At 36.0% G+C, this 19,531-nt stretch overlaps 1 protein-coding gene across 1 annotated transcript in view; it reads right to left on the bottom strand.

Annotated features, from left to right (window-relative positions):
• Nucleotides 1-1,610: 1,610 nt before the first annotated feature.
• LOC105071520 (A disintegrin and metallopeptidase domain 3) overlaps nt 1,611-19,531 on the bottom strand; it is a 58,279-nt gene continuing 40,358 nt past the window's right edge. The window contains exons 16-20 of the mRNA XM_045519008.2: nt 11,005-11,085; nt 9,215-9,329; nt 6,773-6,938; nt 4,521-4,571; nt 1,611-1,940 (exon numbers count right to left, since the gene is read on the bottom strand). Of these exons, the coding sequence (XP_045374964.2) occupies nt 4,523-4,571; nt 6,773-6,938; nt 9,215-9,329; nt 11,005-11,085 (411 nt within the window). The 3' untranslated portion in view covers nt 1,611-1,940; nt 4,521-4,522. The remainder of the gene's footprint in view (nt 1,941-4,520; nt 4,572-6,772; nt 6,939-9,214; nt 9,330-11,004; nt 11,086-19,531) is intronic.

Genomic DNA, 19,531 nt, shown 5'->3' with positions numbered 1-19,531 from the left:
TCTCCATGTTAGAGTTTTCTGACATATTTTATTTATTCTGGTGGAGCGAAAAAGAGGAAAATGGAAATATTAACTATTTTACAAGAAATTTTCTACTTAATTCGTGCTATTAGTGGCATCATGTTTTTTAAAGTCTTTGCAAATGAGGAAAAATAAAGAATATTGAACTTGATCCCGGATAAGGCAGTGAAAAACACTATTCGTCAATATATGCCTATTCTTCAATGTTAAGACTATAATCTGCTGAGCAAAGGGAAAGGTTTTTTTAAAATAAACCTAAGTGTGTTTTGTTAAGTCACTGTTAGAGCCGTAGAAAGGAAGGTGTAGAAATGGGAAGGGCAGCAGGAGAAACTGAGAGGAAAAGTGGCATCACTGCAAAGAGCACACCAATGTCTGACTTCCCTGACGTTAATCTTAAAACTGCATGTGCCTAAAGCCTACCTCCACTTCTACCTACCACTCACCCAGACCTTCCCATATTCCAGGACACTCTACAGCAAGGAGGTACAGATCCAACAGGTGCAAAAATAAGCTCTGGTCAGCACCTGCTGGGTAGTAGTACACCTGGGACGCTGGTCCTGAAAAATCATCATTAAAAGAAGGCAGAGATCGTAATGGCTTAAAACTAGTTAGTGGCCATGAGGATGAGGGAAAGCTACGGGAGAATCACCCCAATGTGTTATTTTTACCTCATAGTGCACCCACTTAAAGCAATTAACTGAAGGACTTTCACTATATTCCCAACACGTGCAACCCTTACCAGAGTCAATTTCAGTTCTCTCATCTCAAAACTATGTCCTCCACCCTTTACCTTTTCCAACACTCCACCCAGGCTTCTCATCCCCGCCTGCACTCCCAGCACTAAACAGCCACTAACCCTAGTCTCTCTAGATGTCCCTGTTCTGGATATTTCATACAAATGCACACTACATGTCTTCTGTGACTGGTCTTATTCACGGAGCATAATGCTTTCAAGGTTCATCCATGCTGCAGCAGTGTCAGTGCTTCATTCCCCTCTGGGGTTGGATAATAGCCCATTGCATGGAGAGCCCACGATTTGTTTATCCACTCGTCAGTTACTGAACATTCGCAGGAGGGTACTCTTGGCCTTTGTGATGAGCTACTCCCACTGCTGACGCAAGAGCATCTTTGTTTACATAGATGGAGACTCTGTGGGTCCTGATTAGACTCCAGATCAGATGATGGTTCCTAATCCACCAATAATGCTTTGAGGTGTGCAGGACACCCATCTCAGTAAGAGGGAGATGAAGAGAGGGGGCACTGAAGCAAGAAAATGCCACCCAGGAAAGCTCGGCTTCAGGGAAGAAGGAGCAGCGAGTCCGACTTCCTTCAAAGGACAAAGAAATATTCCACATGTCAATTTCCAAGAGGCCAAGGAAGCATCACCTGGAGACAGAACAGTTATTTGTGACCAGGAGCTCAGTCTGAGCACCTCCTTGAGGACAGAACGGATGCAGTGACTCTCTGAGGGCTCTGGGCTAGCCTCACCTAGCAGCACCTCCTCTCCACATTCCGAAGCCTGGGATGCACAGGGCCCGAGGGTCACGAGCTATCGGAGAGGCGCAGACTGAAGGCGTCCTCTCTGAGATGGGAGCAATTAGCAGGGCCGTGGGCACCTGAGGGCAGGCAGCAGCAGGAGTGGAATGTTTTCAGTTTGGGGTGTAACAGCCTCCTGGCTTCAGAAGAGGCCAACTTGCTGATTTCCTACCAGATGATCATGGTGGGAGAAGAAACAAGACGCAAGCCGGCGTGCTTTCACTCACAGAGTTTATTTTGGTTTCTGAAATTGAAAGCTTTAAGGCATCACGAAAGGAGAGAAGAGCAGATTTTTCTTCATTATTGAACCAGGTCAGTTAATGGTGAATTTCCTGGTAGTATATTTTCTCCAAACTGTGGCTTTTGACATTATTGTTCACTCACTGTCACAAAAGAAATATAGTAAAATAGAAATGCTATGTTTTAATTGTTAGAAAAAGCTATTTAACATTACTACACTACAGGTGTATCAACTAATTAGTACAATAAGACAGTTCATACTATCACAGTCTATGCCTGTGCTCCACAGAATTTGAAACCTAAGTTTTTGTTTGTTCTGATTTTTCCCTGAATCGTTCATGATAGTCACACTGAAAGGAAATGCTATAAACTGGTTTTTATGTATATTTCGTTTACAGCCTCCCTGTTTTGCATGAGTGAAAGGAAATCACGAACAAGGAAACAGAGAGGAAAAAAACAGTAAGATAAGGAGAAGTAAACAGTACTATTATCTTGTCTCTTTCTGTCTACAGAGGAAGAGAACTTCCAAGAGACTTCTGTGCATTTCCAACAGGTGTCCCACATACACACGTTCAAAACCACACACATTCTTCACTCCCCTCCACTTCACTACTCTGTGACCACCCTGGTTCTCACCTGCTGTACAGCACAGCATTCGTATAGGGTGTCCTTATCCACTGTGTCAGAAATGGGTAAGCCTAACCCAAGTGCATGTATCCAGTCACCGATCTATCATGTCTACAGCTCTGACGTCCCTCAGAACTTGGTTGTTCTTTCCCTCTTATCCAGCCCTGCCCTCATCACACTTCCTGTGCGCTCCTTGTCACTAGTCTCCAGTTCTCACTGAATCCAACTGAACTTCCTCCTCATTTACCCCTGTGAAATGTGTAAAAGGCGAACCATATTGTGCTAAATCCCTCCCTGACCACTTCAAAAACTACTGTAACTATGTTAACTATGTTCATATTAGTAACTATGTTCCTATTCATATCCGAGAAAATTTAAACTCCTTATCACAGCATATCAGACACTTGCCTTGGCCATGATCACTTGTGCAGATTTTCTCTTTCAACATCCATAAACTGTAAAATGAATTTTTAAATATATTAAGAGCACAAATGTAGAAACAGAAAGGTCTGCTTTACACTGCAGACTCGCCATCTTCCTGCTTCCTAGCAATACACATCATTTAAGCACGTTTTTCTGCACTCTACTTCCAAACCATCAAGTCATTGTGTTGGTTCACCTTCAAAATTTGTTCCTAAGATCATCTGTACTAACCCTGGTCTGGGGTAACATCCTTTCTCTCCTGGATTATTGCAGTCGCTTCTCCATTACCTGCTTTCTCCACATCTACTCCTGCCATCATAAAGAATATTTTTAACAAACCAGCCTTCTCCAATCTTTTCTATATACTTAATCACCTTTTAATACATATATAGTCAACTGATAAGATATGTTTATTTATTACTCATGGACTGAAACCCTAACCTACTGTGTCAAATTCTTCAGGCAAGAACTTAATATAAACATAAAGTACTACTGGCAGGAGAAGGCTATGGGAAGAAAATGTAAAAGAAAGCAAGATATTGAATTGATGACTTAAGATCTGGGAAGAATCGGGGTCATGGCATGGCCGGCATACTGGTCTAGGAGAATGACTGAAGCTGAGTGGAGGTGAGGTGTTCACAGGAGGACACCCAGCACGATAATGAGACTATGAAGGACATGAGAAGAAGACAGCCAAGTGCCAAAATCTCCACCTGAGACGTGGGCCTTTAATAGAGTTGTCAAAGAAGAGGCAGAGGATGATCTAGGCAGAAACAAGACTATTTTACATTGAGGGTAACAGCTATAAATATTTTCTTTGGCAGCAGATACTGAAACAGATCAACGATCCATTACTTATCCTCAACCAAAGTCAGATATGGCACATAAGTAAAGGGATGAACTCTGGATGTCAGCTTGGATCAATTCCTGATTTTTTCCTTTACCTACAGTGATATGTCTAATATGTCAAATATCATAATTTTTTACACATATATGAGTTAGAAATTTGAACATTATACACAGAAGCCTACTTTATCCCTTCTCAGTAAAGAACTGTTCTTCTGCCTTGGAGGGTGAGTACATTTAGCATTTTGCTTGGCATCTCCTAGGTCCTCAATAAATGTAAATCCCCTTCCCAGTCCCCAGTCATACATCAGAAAATATGTGTCAAAATTGTGGCGTTATTAAGAGTTTCAACCCTGGAGTGTGACTCTCAAACTCTAACTGAAGTTCTATACACGTGGGGAAGTTTTAAAATGCTTTATGTCTGTTTCCTCATTTCTAAAACAAGAAGAGCAATAAGCAGGGGGTCAGCAGGAAGACACGTAAGTGTTGGGAGACAATTTGTGTAAATCTACCAATTAAATGCATGATTGCTCAAATATTTTAAGAATGTTTTTAAAATTTCTTTAAAGCCATGTTTATTACAAAAATATTGGTTAATAAAACTGTAGCTAATGTAAGTTAACATTAAATGGTTCTACATAAGTATTAAATAAAATTAACATCAAATGCTTTGTTTTTGTCTTTGTTTTCATGTATAATACTCACAAACAGAAATCAGAATAATGAAATATGGGAATAATAGCTTTCTTATACTGAGGTATTGTTAAAAATATTTTTTAAACTGTTTAATCAATTATATTATTTTGTCAATAATTTTATTCCTTTACCTTTAACTGTAAGACTGGGTGCTGTTACTACTGCTGTCTTCTGATACAGATCTGTATACAAGAAAGGGTTATTTTTTTAAGGTTAGAAGACATTCTAATCTTAAAGTCAAGAAAATAAAAAAGCCAAATTTATACTAATTACTAATTAATATGTACCAATATTCACTTTGCTTCCTATATCCCACCTCAGGGATCGCATGGTCTAGTGTTTGGAATTTTTCTAATGTTAGGCTACCTTTTAAATATGTTAAGCAGTTTTAAAATTTCAAACTAAAATTTCATCTGTTACTTTTCTCAATTTTGTCTACATGGAAGACAGGATGAAATATTAAAGTATCTATGATAATGCTTCTCCAACGTTAAACAGATAACTTAATGTAAATTCTTAAATGATCCTATCTCCAATTATCATATTTCTATGTAGATCACTCATTATTCCACTTTTATTAATGAGGTCCTTAATGGGGCCTCTCTGTCTGTCAGCTATGTTTTGTTACATTCTGTGGTATGTTTGCAGCCTCCATCTGTCTTTGGCTTGTATGCACACACAGTTCCGGTTCAAGAGGAATGCCCTGGTAAAGGCTCCTACCAAACAGCTACAATTCTTGGCCACAGATGATAAGATCAGGTTTGAACACCTAACTCAGGCTTAGAAACCCAGACAGAACACTGGCTGAATTTAGCTACACCTGCACAGCTACTTCCTTCCGTGTCTTGAGAATATAAACTAAGAGATATTGGCTGTGGACAGATGACTGGTATTTTTATTTGAACATGAAACTAGACAGGGCTGAGCTAAGTACCCTGGACCATGTGCAGGCAGAGCAGTCATTTTGGAGAGAATGGACGTAGACAATAAGATGATGCCAATCATAAGCCTTTGGGTGATGGAGAGAATGACCTCGGTCCTGACCACCCGGTTCATCACCATGCTTTTGTGTTTCAGCTCTATGTCATTTCTGGCCCTTGCAGCCCTGAAACCATTTACTGTTGCTCGAAACTACTGTCATGACCAGATTTTGTTATTTATGATCAATAATCTCTTACTATAGCATCTCTTCCAAAAGTCAGGTTTACTTTTTGAAATTATTCAGATTTTTCCAAGATGTCTTAAGTAAGAGCACAGGAAGACTTATGAAACATGCAGAATACTACTCTGAATTTAACTGGCTGCTGCTCATTTATTGATAAATAAAATTAACTACCTTGGGAAACAAAGGAGTTGATGGAAACTTTGTATCATTTTATTTTATCTCTGTCTACACAAATGAGAAACAAAAAGATTTGCTTTAGAAAGAAGAAACAAGATCCACATATTTACCCTTATTTCTGCATTCTCGTTTTCCTAAATGTTCCCTAAGCAAATCGTGGCTTGCATTACAGTAAAGAAAAAAATGAAGTAAGTCAAACAGAGAAAGACAAAGTATGATCCCACTTGTATATGGAACCTAAAAATAAAAACTTTTTACAAAAGCTCATAGATACAGAGAACAGCCTTGGGGTTGCCAGAGGTTTTGGGTGAGGGATGAGAAAAATGGGTGAAGGGGGGTCAAAAAGATACAAACTTCAACTTAATAAATAACTCATGGGGATGTAATTTACAGCATGGTGACTGTCATTAATAATAATGTATCGTATATTGGCAACTTGCTAAAAGAGTACATCTTAAAAGTCGTCATCAGAAGAAAATCAAATTGTTCTAGCTATGTATGGTGACAGATGTTAACCAGGCTTATTGTGGTGATCATTTTGCAATAGTCTAAAGTCAGGGAGTATGATTTCCTCCAGCTCTGTTCTCAAGACTGTTTTGGCTATCTGGGGTCTTTTGTGTTTCCCTACAAATTTTAAAATTTTTGTTCTACTTCTGTAAAAAATGCCATTGGTAATTTGATGGGGATTTCACTGAATCTATAGATTTCCTTGGGTAGTCCATTTTATCAATTCCGATTCATCTAATCCAGGAACACAGTGTATCTTTCCATCTGCTTGTGCCATCTTCAATTTCCCTCATCAGCATTTTATAGTTTTCAGATTTAGATCCTTTGTCTCCTTAGGTAGGTTTATTGCTAGGTATTTTATTCTTTTTGATGCAATGGTAAATGGGATGATAACATAATTTCTCTCATGCTATTTCATTGTTAGTGTATAGAAATGCAACAAGAATGCCTACTTATAATATTCTGAATGAAATTTGAATTTTCCTGATAAAGTATTTTTTAATATGAAATATAAAAAATAATGAGTTTACTTACCCTCCACTTACTGTACCCTCTCTGTTCCAAAATATCTTCATTTTATTCCATTTAAAAGCAATAATGGCAATTAAAATGAGGAAAGGTAAGAAAACGTAGAAACTGATCAAGAGGCCATTTTTTCGAGAAGCACCACGTCGTTTTACCAGAAAGTCTGCACTTCTATCTGAAAACATAAGGGTACTTTTTAAGTTTTTCAAAAATGATACTCAAATCATGTTAGTAATCTGAATTATAAAAATTTGAAATTCAAATAATATAGTCATAGAAAGACTAAACTTAAAAGTGTTTTCCAATATTCTGTGACAACGCACCAAAGTGCATGACATATTCATGTCAAATGTATATACATAAAATTTATTTTTAGTCCTTATGTGTATATTTAATATTTATTTATGTGCTACATTCTAATGTATTTTATTCCATCATATTCTCTTTTATGAACTGCTACTTAGAACACAGTAAATTGCTATTATTATCTAATAGGCTCTTCCATTTTTAAAATATAGCAAAAAAATTTTTTTAATTATTTAATGAAAATTATTGATATAACTGAGTCTAATTTTAAAAAGCAATAACAGTAAACTAGGTTAAATTTCCATAATAGATGTATAAGGTGACACTGTTTTAACTTTAATTTTCACTGTAATAATTAGAAAATTAGAGGAATAGAGAAGTACTCGTCCAGGTGTTATAAAGATATTACATAAAATTAGAAAATAAAATCTATGGAAACTTGGTCCCATTAAACAAAATAAATAAACCAGACAACTGAAATACAAAATAACTAAAGTAAACAATCAGAATTACCAGCAAAGCAACTTATGATGATATTGAGTGTAAATAAATTTGTCAAAAAGACAAAAGAATCAGTAACTTTGAAACACACACACAATACAGTTCTATGCTGATTAGAAGTGATTTACCTAAAATAAAATATCTCAGGAAGTTTTATGTATTATAAGAAATAAATTGGCAAATATGTGCAAAAATATTGAAACTAATCAAACATGTAGCAGTCTTATGCTACGGTACAACTTAGTATTTATAAAGCTCTCTTTTCCCTGCCTTGTCCATCAGGAAAGGTCAGCTCTCCTTTAATCCAACTTTACTAAAATAATCATATTGGAAATGGAGGTTCCTTCTCATGTGCTTACTTACTCCAAAGACTGATTAAAGAAATTATTATTAGATTAATTGAGAGACATCTATTACTCTAAGGAAGAAAGTTAGGGTGCTTCCACTTTGGGACATGATGAATTTTTTCCATTAAATGGTGCCAAATAATAAAAATATGAAGCATAACAAATTACACGAGGGAAATGGTTTCTGGAAGTCAACAGGAAATATATAACTATAATATCTGAAGGAAAGAAAACATGATGTTGAGTTACGGAAATCCAATTCTACCTATGGACAATTTTCTGATCTCAGCACAGAGAATTAAAGTCCTAGGCAAAGTGCAGCATTCCCACTGGGTTAAGGAAGCAGAGGACAGAGTTCACAGCAGAGAAATGGCTGGAATATGAAGGGTGCAGCATCAGACAGAAAGCTGCTCTGCAGATTAAGGATTCCAGTGTGTGCGGGGATCCTCCCAGGTGCCCTTACAGAAAGATAAGGTAAATATAAGTGCACACAGTATGAGACAGCCTGAAGCGAATGAGACAGCAGCTCTTACTGGGGTGAGAGTGGAAAAGAGATGCTAGAAGAGTCTGAACAGAGCTGGAGAAAAGAACACCAAGAAGATCCCAATTTCTTCACATCCTGGTTGCCTGAAAGATCAGGGTAGGAAGCAATAAATTGGGAGTTTGGGATTTGCAGATACACACTACTATATGTAAAACAGATAGACAACCAGGTCCTACTGTAGGGCACAGGGAACTATATTCAGTATCTTGCAATAACCTATAATGAAAAAGAATATGAAAACAAATATATATATGGATATGACTGAAACATTATGCTGTACACCAGAAATTGACATAACACTGTAAACTGACAATACTTCAATAAAAAAGAATATGAAAAGGAATATATATATCTACATGTATAACTGAATATACAGACTGTAATAAAACTATCACCTATTCTATCAATTAAGCATACCTATCTAGAAAATTCCATTGTATACATAGAAAAGTTCTGGGAACCATGGTTAAAATTAAGAGATGGCCTAATAAAATGTTCATTTCTGGATGTGAATTAAAAGCACATACAAAATGTTGATTGACACTATGATCTAGAGCTGCACTGTCTAATATAGTAGCTACTAACCACAAGTGACTAGTTAAATTTTCATTAAGTGAAATCAAGTGGAAACTTCAGTTCCTTAGCTGCACTGGCCACACGTCAGGTGCTCAAAGTCATGTAAACCGTGGAGGTGTAGAGTATCTCTCCTAAGTGCAGACAGCTCTGTTGGAGCAAAGTGACTTAGATACTAACCATCTGCAGACCAAAACCCATCATCTATACTTCCTCCTGGTGATGAGGGTCTTTCGCTACAATTTGGAGGAGCATATCCAGCATCACAGTGACAATTATTTAAAGTATTGCAAACCTAGAACCAAAATCAAATTTAAAAAGAGAATTTTACGTACAGCGTAAAAATTACACACATTGTTATTTTTAGTCAAAGTAAACTCTTTCCCTAAGTACTGTATGTTTTATATATATACACACACACATACAGTGGGGTAGTTTTTATATTAATGTGGAAAGCAATTTAAAAATAAAAATTAATGTAATGTTCATGCAGTATCTTTTCAAATGTTATAGAGATTTTCTCGTCCCTTGTAATAGTAAAAATAGTAAACTCTTTTTAAAAGTATATCATATTCTGACACAACTGAAATGCCTTATTCTACAAAGGCATGAGAATGACGAACCTAGAAATTATAAAACAGCAGGAGTTCAAATACACTATGAATTGTGCTAGTTTTAAAAAATTAGCCATCACAAGAGCGAATTTTTACAAAAAAAGGGGGGGGAACTAAAGGAAGAAGTTTGCTTCATCAGACACAGATAGCAAAATTTATTTTAATAGAGAGAAGGTGGCTAGGAAATATCTATAAATGTAATCTGGTGGGTGAATCAAAAGAAGGGCCAGAAACAGAACAGAGAATCCAGATGTAGGTTTGTGAAAAAGTTAGTAAGAAATTAGATTCAAATTAAATAAAGAAGAAATTGAAAAGAATCTGTAAATAACTGGACATATAAGTGATCTGAGAGAAAAATATGATAAAAGACACACGGGTCACCTTTACCCTGGATGACTATATGAAACGTGAAGCGTCGAGATGGCAGGAGACAAGAGCTACACAGTTAAAGCCAAACTCATGCTTGGAAGAACTTACAAAGCTTACAAAATTCCTATAACCCAGTAGATTATTCCATGGTGGATGGACAAATAGATATGCAAATGGAAAATGTGACCATACATGTTTAAGAACTATATAATTATTAAATAAATGAAAATTAACAGTGGATTTAGCATGTTTGAAGAGATTAAAAAGATAGAGAAACTAGTCTGGCCAGAATGTAAGGAAATACACCTTTTTATACATGATAGGTGAAAACCATATAATATTAATGAAAATTTAAATTGCTCATCAGATTTCACTGCTAACAATTTAAGGAATCAGAAAAATGTGCAAAGGTGAATGTACAACAGTGTCCACTTTACCTACTATTTACAGTAGTTAAGTAAAAATTCAGCCTTCTCTGAAAGTCCATCAATGAATAAATTTCCAAATATAGTATGGAAGAGACATACAGAGAAACACAATGAAGCTGTTGAAGGATGAAGCAGATCTGAATGAACAGGAAACTCTGCTCCCATGAAAATACTAGATTATAAACAATACGCATAATATAAATATATTGTGTTTAAATATTAGTACACATAGTAATTATGAGCAATATTTATATGTATGTATAAATGTGTGTAATATTTCATTTCTAAAATCTCATAATCTTAATCTAACATTATAATAATAGTTTCATATTGCATTTTAGTACAAATTTCAAAGCTTATTTGCTCACAAGGCCTATAAACCCTGATTGAACACATAAATCACATACATATGTGTGAATAATGGTATCTGCTTCCCTTAATTTCAATTTTCCAAAGAAATTTGTACACTTCAAATAATTCTACGCATTATTATACTGAAAAATGTTACCACATGGATCAAAGTGACTATACTTAAAAATAGAGTAACCATTATACATACCCCATGTCCTTTGCATTTCTGTTGGGAAATACATAGTGCACGTTCGTTTTCAATGGTTCTGCAACTTGCCCTTTCACAAAACTAGCATGTTAAAACAACCAACAACAAAAATTTTAAATGTAAAGTCAAGAGTTGAACAACCGCACTTGGTAAGAAAGTTAAATGTACAAGATACATACGTCTCAGATGAACCTGTATTTCACATCTACCTTACCACAAATATCAAATTTTGAGAATCAGATACAATTTTTATCTTTGAGGGATCAGAACTGTGCATTTATTGATATTAGTTGGCATAAGTATAAAAATAGCCAACTGGTACTATAATGAGTTAGGGTTTATTTTCTCACTTTTTATGCATTTTCATAATATATACTCACATTAACCCTGTGAAGGAGATATTTTTATTCTTATTTTACAGTTGATGAAAATTAAGGTCATGCCATCAGTTATTAACAGAGCAAATATTCAGTGTAAGAACTTTACTCACAGAGCCCACCTAGTGATCAAAAGCTCAATACCAGTCTTCCTGACATTTTTACATTTTTTTCCAACTTTAGTGACATTACTTCTTATCTTCTGTATTAGCAAAAGTGTGACCTTGAGAAATTTATTTAATCCCTCCATACCTCAGTCTATCCATCTTTGAATCGGGAATAATAACTATACCCACCTCATAGGCTATCAGGATGAATAATTTGTTACATGTGAAGGAACAAAATCAGTCTTTGGTACATAGTAAACGCTCACTAAATAAAGGATATTATTCTAATTATTTATTTAACCTGATTTCTATGTAGACTCTAAATATTTGTCTATCCACATTTCAGTTTAGTCTGAGTATCTTTGGGGGAATCTACTAAGACTATCTGATGGATTTTCTAAAGTATCTGACAGAATACCCACCATCTGATGAATAATCTAAAAATATCATTATTTTCTACACCACTGCTAATTAAGAACAAATATCAGCTTGTTAATTAACTGAAGGTGCTCTGATGAAGCCAGCGAGAAAAACAAAATGTTAGACAAACCAGCATTATCTGTGCACAAACCTGTTTTCATTCTACTGCTCTTTAGACAGTGTCACCGAAGCAATAATGAACTAGTCATACCTCCCTGGGTTATTTTCAGGGGAAAACCAAGCCAGAAAAAGTTAAGAGCCATGCTTCTGATACAATTTCCTTCAAGTAAACAGATCAATGTGCAGCTGGATCTTTTGTAATGACAAAAAAAGCGAGGGACACTATGATAGCACTTAGCCTTGGTCTCAGATATTAACATGTAAGACTTCCTTCTTTGAACAAGAGACACAAATATGGTCTCAGAAACAGTTAATCAAGGCTCAAAAAAAATCCTAATAGAACTAAAAGCATATTTCCTGAGGGCAAAGTCTAGATTATGTGGTTTATTTTCTTATATTCCTATGTATAAGAATGGGTGAGAAAAAGGGAGTAATTTCATTTATCCGTTCATTGATCAGCCTATCTACTTGTGGGCAGTTACATGCCCCAAACATCCTCCTTTTCCAGTTTGAAATGAACATGATGAGATGTTCTTCTCTCCCCTCGCCTACCTATGTGCACTAGAATCAATTTGATAAACTATTCTATTCTCTATTTTATAAATAAAGATTCAAAGAAGCTTTCCATCACAACCAGTATTAAGGGCTTGCATTGCTGGAATAATGCCTATCTCCATGTAATACACCCTTCAAACAGTATATTACAGTGTTAAATATATGTTTTATTTACAATTTTTACTATAATTAAAAAGGAAGACATATTTCTTCATGTCAATAAATAAGAAACAGTCTCAAACCCAAAAGTCAGCAGAAGGAAGGAAATAATAAAGATCAGGGAGAAAATAAATAAAATAGAGATTAAAAAAGCAATAGAAAAAATCAATCAAACCAAAAGCTGGTTTTTTGAAAGAGTAAATAAAATCGACAAACCGACAAACCTCTGGCCAAACTCACAAAGGAGAAAAAAGGGAGAGCACAAATCAGCAAAATAAGAAAGGAAAATGGAGAAATCACAACAAATAACATGGAAATACAGAATAGCATATGAGACTATTATGAAAAACTGTATGGAACCAAAATGGATAACCTAGAGGAGACGGACAAGTTTCTGGAAACATACAGTCCACCAAGACTGAATCGAGAAGAAACTGACCAGTTGAAGAAACTGATCACTAGAAATGAAATCAAATCAGCAATAAAAAACCTCCCTACAAATAAAAGTCCAGGACTGGATGGCTTCAGCGGGGAATTCTACCAAACACACAAAGAAGAACTTATAACAGTCCTTCTCAAACTCTTTCAGAAGATTGAAAAGGAGGGAATACTCCTAAACTCATTCTATGAAGCCACCATCACCCTGATACCAAAACCAGGCAAAGACACCACCAAAAAAGAGAATTACAGACCAATGTCACTGATGACCATAGATGCAAAACTCCTTACCGAAATTTTAGCAAATAGAATCCAACAGCACATAAAAAAGATTATGCATCATGACCAAGTGGGGTTCATCCCAGGGACACAAGGGTGGTTCAACATATGCAAATCAATCAATGTAATACATCACATCAACAAGAAAAAGGATAAAAACCATATGATCATCTCAATAAATGCAGAGACACATTTGCGAAAATTCAACACCCATTTGTAATAAAAACTCTCACCAAAGTGGGGACAGAGGGATCATATCTCAACATAATAAAAACTATATACGACAAACCTACAGCCAGCATAGTACTCAACGGTGAAAAACTCAAAAGCTTCCCACTAAAATCTGGGACAAGACAAGGCTGCCCACTATCACCACTCCTATTCAACATAGTCTTGGAAGTCCTAGCCACAGCAATCAGGAAAGAGAGAGAAATAAAAGGGATCCAAATTGGAAAAGAAGAGGTGAAAGTGTCACTATATGCAGATGGCATAATAGTATACATAGAAAACCCTAAAACTACTAAAAAAAGTCAAAGAACTCAGCAAGGTAGCAGGTTACAGGATTAACGTTCAAAAATCAGTTGCATTTCTTTACACTAATGATGAATCAACAGAAAAAGAAAGTAAAGAAACAATCCCCTTTAAAATAGCACCCAAAGTAATAAAATACCTAGGAATAAATCTAACCAAGGAGGTGAAAGACTTATACATGGAAAACTATAAAACGCTGATTAAGCAAATTAAAGAAGACTTTAAAAAAGTGGAGAGATACCCCATGCTCCTGGATTGGAAGAATCAATATTGTTAAATGGTCATACTGCCCAAGGCAATCTACAGATTTAATGCAATCCCTATCATATTACCCAGGACATATTTCACAGAACTAGAACAAATCATAATAAAATTTATATGGAACCACAAAAGACCTAGAATTGCCAAAACAGTACTGAAGAAAAAGAAAGAGGCTGGAGGAATAACTCTCCCAGACTTCAGACAATACTATAGAGCTACAGTCATCAAGACAGCATGGTATTGGTACAAAAACAGACTTATGGACCAATGGAACAGAATAGAGAGCCCATAAATGAACCCACAAACTTTTGGTCAACTAATCTTCAACAAAGGAGGCAAGAATATACAATGGAATAAAGACAGTCTCTTCAGCAAATGGTGTTGGGAAAACTGAACAGCAGCGTGTAAATCAGTGAAGCTAGAACACTCCCTCACACCATACATAAAAATAAACTCAAAATGGATCAAAGACTTAAACATAAGACAAGATACAATAAACCACCTAGAAGAACATATAGGCAAAACATTATCTGACATACATCTCAAAAATGTTTTCAGAGGACAATACCCAAGCAATAGAAATAAAACCAAGAATAAACACATGAGACCTAATGAAACTTACAAGCTTCTGCACAGCAAAGGAAACTGTAAGTAAAACAAAACGACAAGCTATGGAATGGGAGAAAATTTTTGCAAATGAAACCGACAAAGGCTTCATCTCCAGAAAACATAAGCAGCTCATACAACTTAATAAGAAACAACCGAACAACCCAATCCAAAAATGGGCAGAAGACCTAAACAAGCAATTCTCCTAGGAAGAAATACAAATGATCAATAGGCACATGAAAAAATGCTCAATATCACTAATTATCCGAGAAATGCAAAGCAAAACTACAGTCAGAATGGCCATCATTCAAAAGTCCACAAATGACAAATGCTGGAGAGGCTGTGGAGAAAAGGGAACCCTCCTACACTGCTGGTGGGAATGCAGTCTGGTGCAGCCACTGGGGAAAACAGTGTGGAGATTCCTCAAAAGACTCCTGGGCATATATCCAGAAGGAACCCTACTTCAAGATGACACCTGCACCCCAATGTTCATAGCAGCACTATTTACAATAGCCAAGACATGGAGACAGCCTAAATGTCCATCGACAGGTGACTGGATAAAGAAGAAGTGGTATATTTATACAATGGAATACTACTCAGCCATAAAAACCGACAACATAACGCCATTTGCAGCAACATGGATGCTCCTGGAGAATGTCATTCTAAGTGAAGTAAGCCAGAAAGAGAAAGAAAAATACCACATGAGATCGCTCATATGTGGAATCTTAAAAAAAAAAAAAAAAAAAAGAAAGAAAAGAACACAAATACAAACAGAAACAGACTCATAGACATAGAGTACAAACTTGTGGTTGCCAAGGGGGTGGGGGTTGGGAAGGGACAGACTGGGACTTCAAAATGTAGAATAGATAAACAAGATTATACTATATAGCACAGGGAAATATATACAAGATCTTGTGGTAGCTCACAGTGAAAAAAAAAATATGACAAGGCATGTATGTGTGCTCATGTATGACTGAAAAATTGTGCTCTACACTGGAATTTGACACAACATTGTAAGATGACTATACCTCAATTAAAAAATGCTAAAAAAAAAAAAACAAATAGTTCCATTTCTCTCTTTCTCTTTTATTTCTTATCTATCAATCAACAGGTTGATTTTTACACAGGAATCACATTTAATGAGGACACGGTAAAGAAGCCTTTCCTTTCTAACCTCTCTGAAAACAACTGAACACTGTAAAATAACAAATGAAAATAAAGTATAACCTTGATGAATTTTTAAAATAACTAGAGTGATTCAAATTCACAGATCTGGCCCACACAATTTTAAGCCCCCTTTCTTCCCAATAAATGAGAGTAGAGGAAAGTCAGAAAGAGACAACCAGAACATGAGAGGTTTAAGAACTTCCTGGGATTCTGAAATAAAATGAAGGCCAGTGTTGGATGAAGTGAAGTGAGAAAGCAACAGGGGACACAGTGGCAAAGGAGAGAGCCTAGTGGATCAGCTCACAAGGCTCTGGAGGGGCTGGAGCCCCCGAGTCCTCAGGAAAAGCAGGAAGGAGAGCTGAAAGGGCAAGACCGGACAGGGCGGCCACCATGCGGAAAGGCCAGTGGAGGTCTGTCCACAAAACCACGGAGCTCGTCAGCTCTCCAGATTCACTACTCACCTCTCCCTTTCCCCCAGTTTCAGAACAGTCAACACAATGCTTTGATCCCAAGGGAGACAATTTAGAAGGGTATTTTGTCTCCTAAAGCAACTGAATTAATGGTGACTACAGAATCCGGGCGTCTCCAGTGATGTATCCTCTATCCAATTAAACTACTGCAAGTACCAGAAGTTAGGCCTGTGGCCTAAAAGCCAGCCTCCAAAATAAAGGCTGTCATGTGACAGACCCAGTCACACAGAGAGAGCTGCCAATTAGGATTTGTATTTTAAAAAGGGTGTGGGATCAAAACATCATTGCCAGCTTAAAGCTCCTACTGGCATGAGCAGGAAAAGTCAGTCTTTGTCTTCCTTTCTTCCTGTCTCCCTCCCTTCCCTTCTCCTCCCTTTCCTTCCTTTCCCTTCCATCCCCTTCCATTTCCTCCCCTCTCCTTTCTGTTTTCTTTTCCATCCATGGGGACGTTGCCCAGTTGGGCAGGGTCTAATGATCGGACTTTCCCAGGCAGAGAATCATGTAGGAGACATGAGTAACCTGTAAAGCTTGTCATGGTCACACAGGGCTGATGGGAGAAACCAGAGGTCTTTTAAATAAATGGCCCATTTTTCCACAGGACACTTGCTGAACTGAAGTGTCATGTGGGATGAGAGAAGGCTAATTAACTGGCATGGCAATCCTCTATGGCATTTGTATGTCTAGTTCCCTATGGTTTTATTGCAATTGTTGTCATTGTAATTGTGTTTATCCAGTACATAAAATTATTTCACTTTCATTGATTTTAAGATTATTTTTATTTGTCCTTGTCTTTCAGAAATTTTATTATACTGCATCCTACTATGGATTTCATTGGGTTCATTCTATATAATGTATTTTTGGCTTCTTGCATTTGTAGGTTTATACCTTTTGATAGATTTGGAAATTTTCCAGACATTATCTCCTCAAATACTTTTCTATCTTTAAATTGTTTCTCCTGTTCTTCTAAGACAGTAGAATGGCTATTATCATAAAGACAAGGAGTAAGTGCTGGCTTAGAACTAGAGGAAAGGGAAGTTTAGTTTCTGTTGGTGGGAATGTAAGTTGGTGCAGCCAATATAAAAAGCAGTATGGAGTTTCATCCAAAAAAATTACAAATGGAAGTACCACATGACCCAGCAATCTCACTTGTGGGTATTTATCTGAAGAAAATGAAAAACACTAACTCAAAAATATATCCACACCTTCATGTTCATTTCAGCATTATTTATAATTGCTAAGATGTGGAAGCAACTCGTGTCTGTCAGTGGATGAACTGAGTAAAGAAAATGTAATCTATATACACAACAGAATACTATTCAGCCACACAAACTGAAATCGTGCCAGTTTTGACAATGTCGATGGACTTTGAGAGCATTATGCTAAATGAAATAAGTCAGACAGAAAGGCAAATAAATACTGTATGATCTCACTTATATGTGGAATCCCAGAAAGAATAAAACCAAAACCAAGAAAACTCAAAGCTCACAGATACAGGGAACAGACTGGTGGCTGCCAGAGGTGGCATTTGGGGGTTGAGCAAAATGGGTGAAGGGCGTCAAAAGGTACAAACTTCCAGTTGTAAAGTCTGGGAGATTTCCAGTGTACAGTATAGGATGGTGACTATAGCTGATAGTATTTTATTCCATATTTGAAACTTGACAAGAGAGTAACCTTAAATTTCTCATAAGAAAAAAATTGTAACTATATACAGTGACATATTAATTAGACTTATTGTGGTGACCATTTTGAAATATATATAAATATTGAATCATTATGTTGTACAAATGGAGTTGATATAATGTTATGTTTCAGTAAGATCTCAAAAAAGTAATAATAATAAATGTTTAAAATCCATAGAAAGGTATATTTGACTTCTTACATATTTCTAAATCACTCTCCAGAAAGTATGCGCTAATTTATATTTGTTTTAGTATGACCGTAAATTACACTTCTCATCATCAATTATTATTTTCAATTTCCAACTGATAGACAAAAACAATTGTTGGATATTCATTTTTATTTCAACAACTTGGAAGTTCCTTGAACCTCACTGTTCAAAAGTTTTTATATAGTTCAGTCTCCAGCCACACCACTCCCTTTATGGAAGTTGTGAATGGAACTAGAAGTTCCATGCCTCTAATTACTTGGTCTTTCTGGCGACCAGCTCTATCCTGAAGCCATCTAGAGGCCGTACCCTATTACCTCGTTAGCGTAAATTCAGTTTGATTGGAAAGGGCAAATTATGAATGACAAAAAACCATTCTTATCAGTCAGGAAATCCCAAGAGGTTTAGAAGCTCTCTGCCAAAAACTAGGAACAGACAAAATTATTTTTTCAGTGTTACGCCATGTGTATAAGCCACTATCGTGCTTTTTTCCAATTAATGAATGATGAAATTAGACAATAAATGTATTTCTTTACTCTGCCATATTTATAGAAAACTATTTGCCATTTGATTTAAATGATCTTTGAAGGGCTAACAATATTATTTTAAAATGTAATCAGCACCAGTACGTTCCGTTGTGATTACTTTATTATGTTTAGGTAAGAATATCTCTTCCCATTCAATTTTACTATTCACTTCTATTTTCCTCTTATTTTTCATTTCTTAAAATATTATTTCTCAAGGTAAATAATTTAAATTTAAATGTGAATTAACTGTGTATTGTTTTACATTACTCAGCTAAATTTTCAGTGGTACAAGTTTAAAGCCTTCTATTAATGTTTCTTTAAATGTTTAAGAAAAATACAAATAAATAAAGCTTACTCTCTTTTGTGACCTAAGAAAGGGTGAATTTTTAACAGATATATTAGGGTTTTGGAAAAAGAATTAGGGAAAGTAAGCTAATGAGCAAATAAATGTTTTACTTTCACTGTAGCTAAATTAATCGTCTTTGTTGTTCTTAACATTCAGGCTGTTTTGACCTACTTTTTGGGTGCATTATTTCATTCTTTTTTCTTATTTTTTTACACAAATTATTGCAGACCTGATCCTGGCCTAGTGAAGAGGCTAAGTAAGATACTCAAGCGTGAGGAA

This window comes from Camelus bactrianus, chromosome 26 (genome assembly GCF_048773025.1).
Source record: "Camelus bactrianus isolate YW-2024 breed Bactrian camel chromosome 26, ASM4877302v1, whole genome shotgun sequence".
Lineage (NCBI taxonomy): Eukaryota > Metazoa > Chordata > Mammalia > Artiodactyla > Camelidae > Camelus > Camelus bactrianus.
This window is presented reverse-complemented; position numbering and strand designations above follow the sequence as displayed.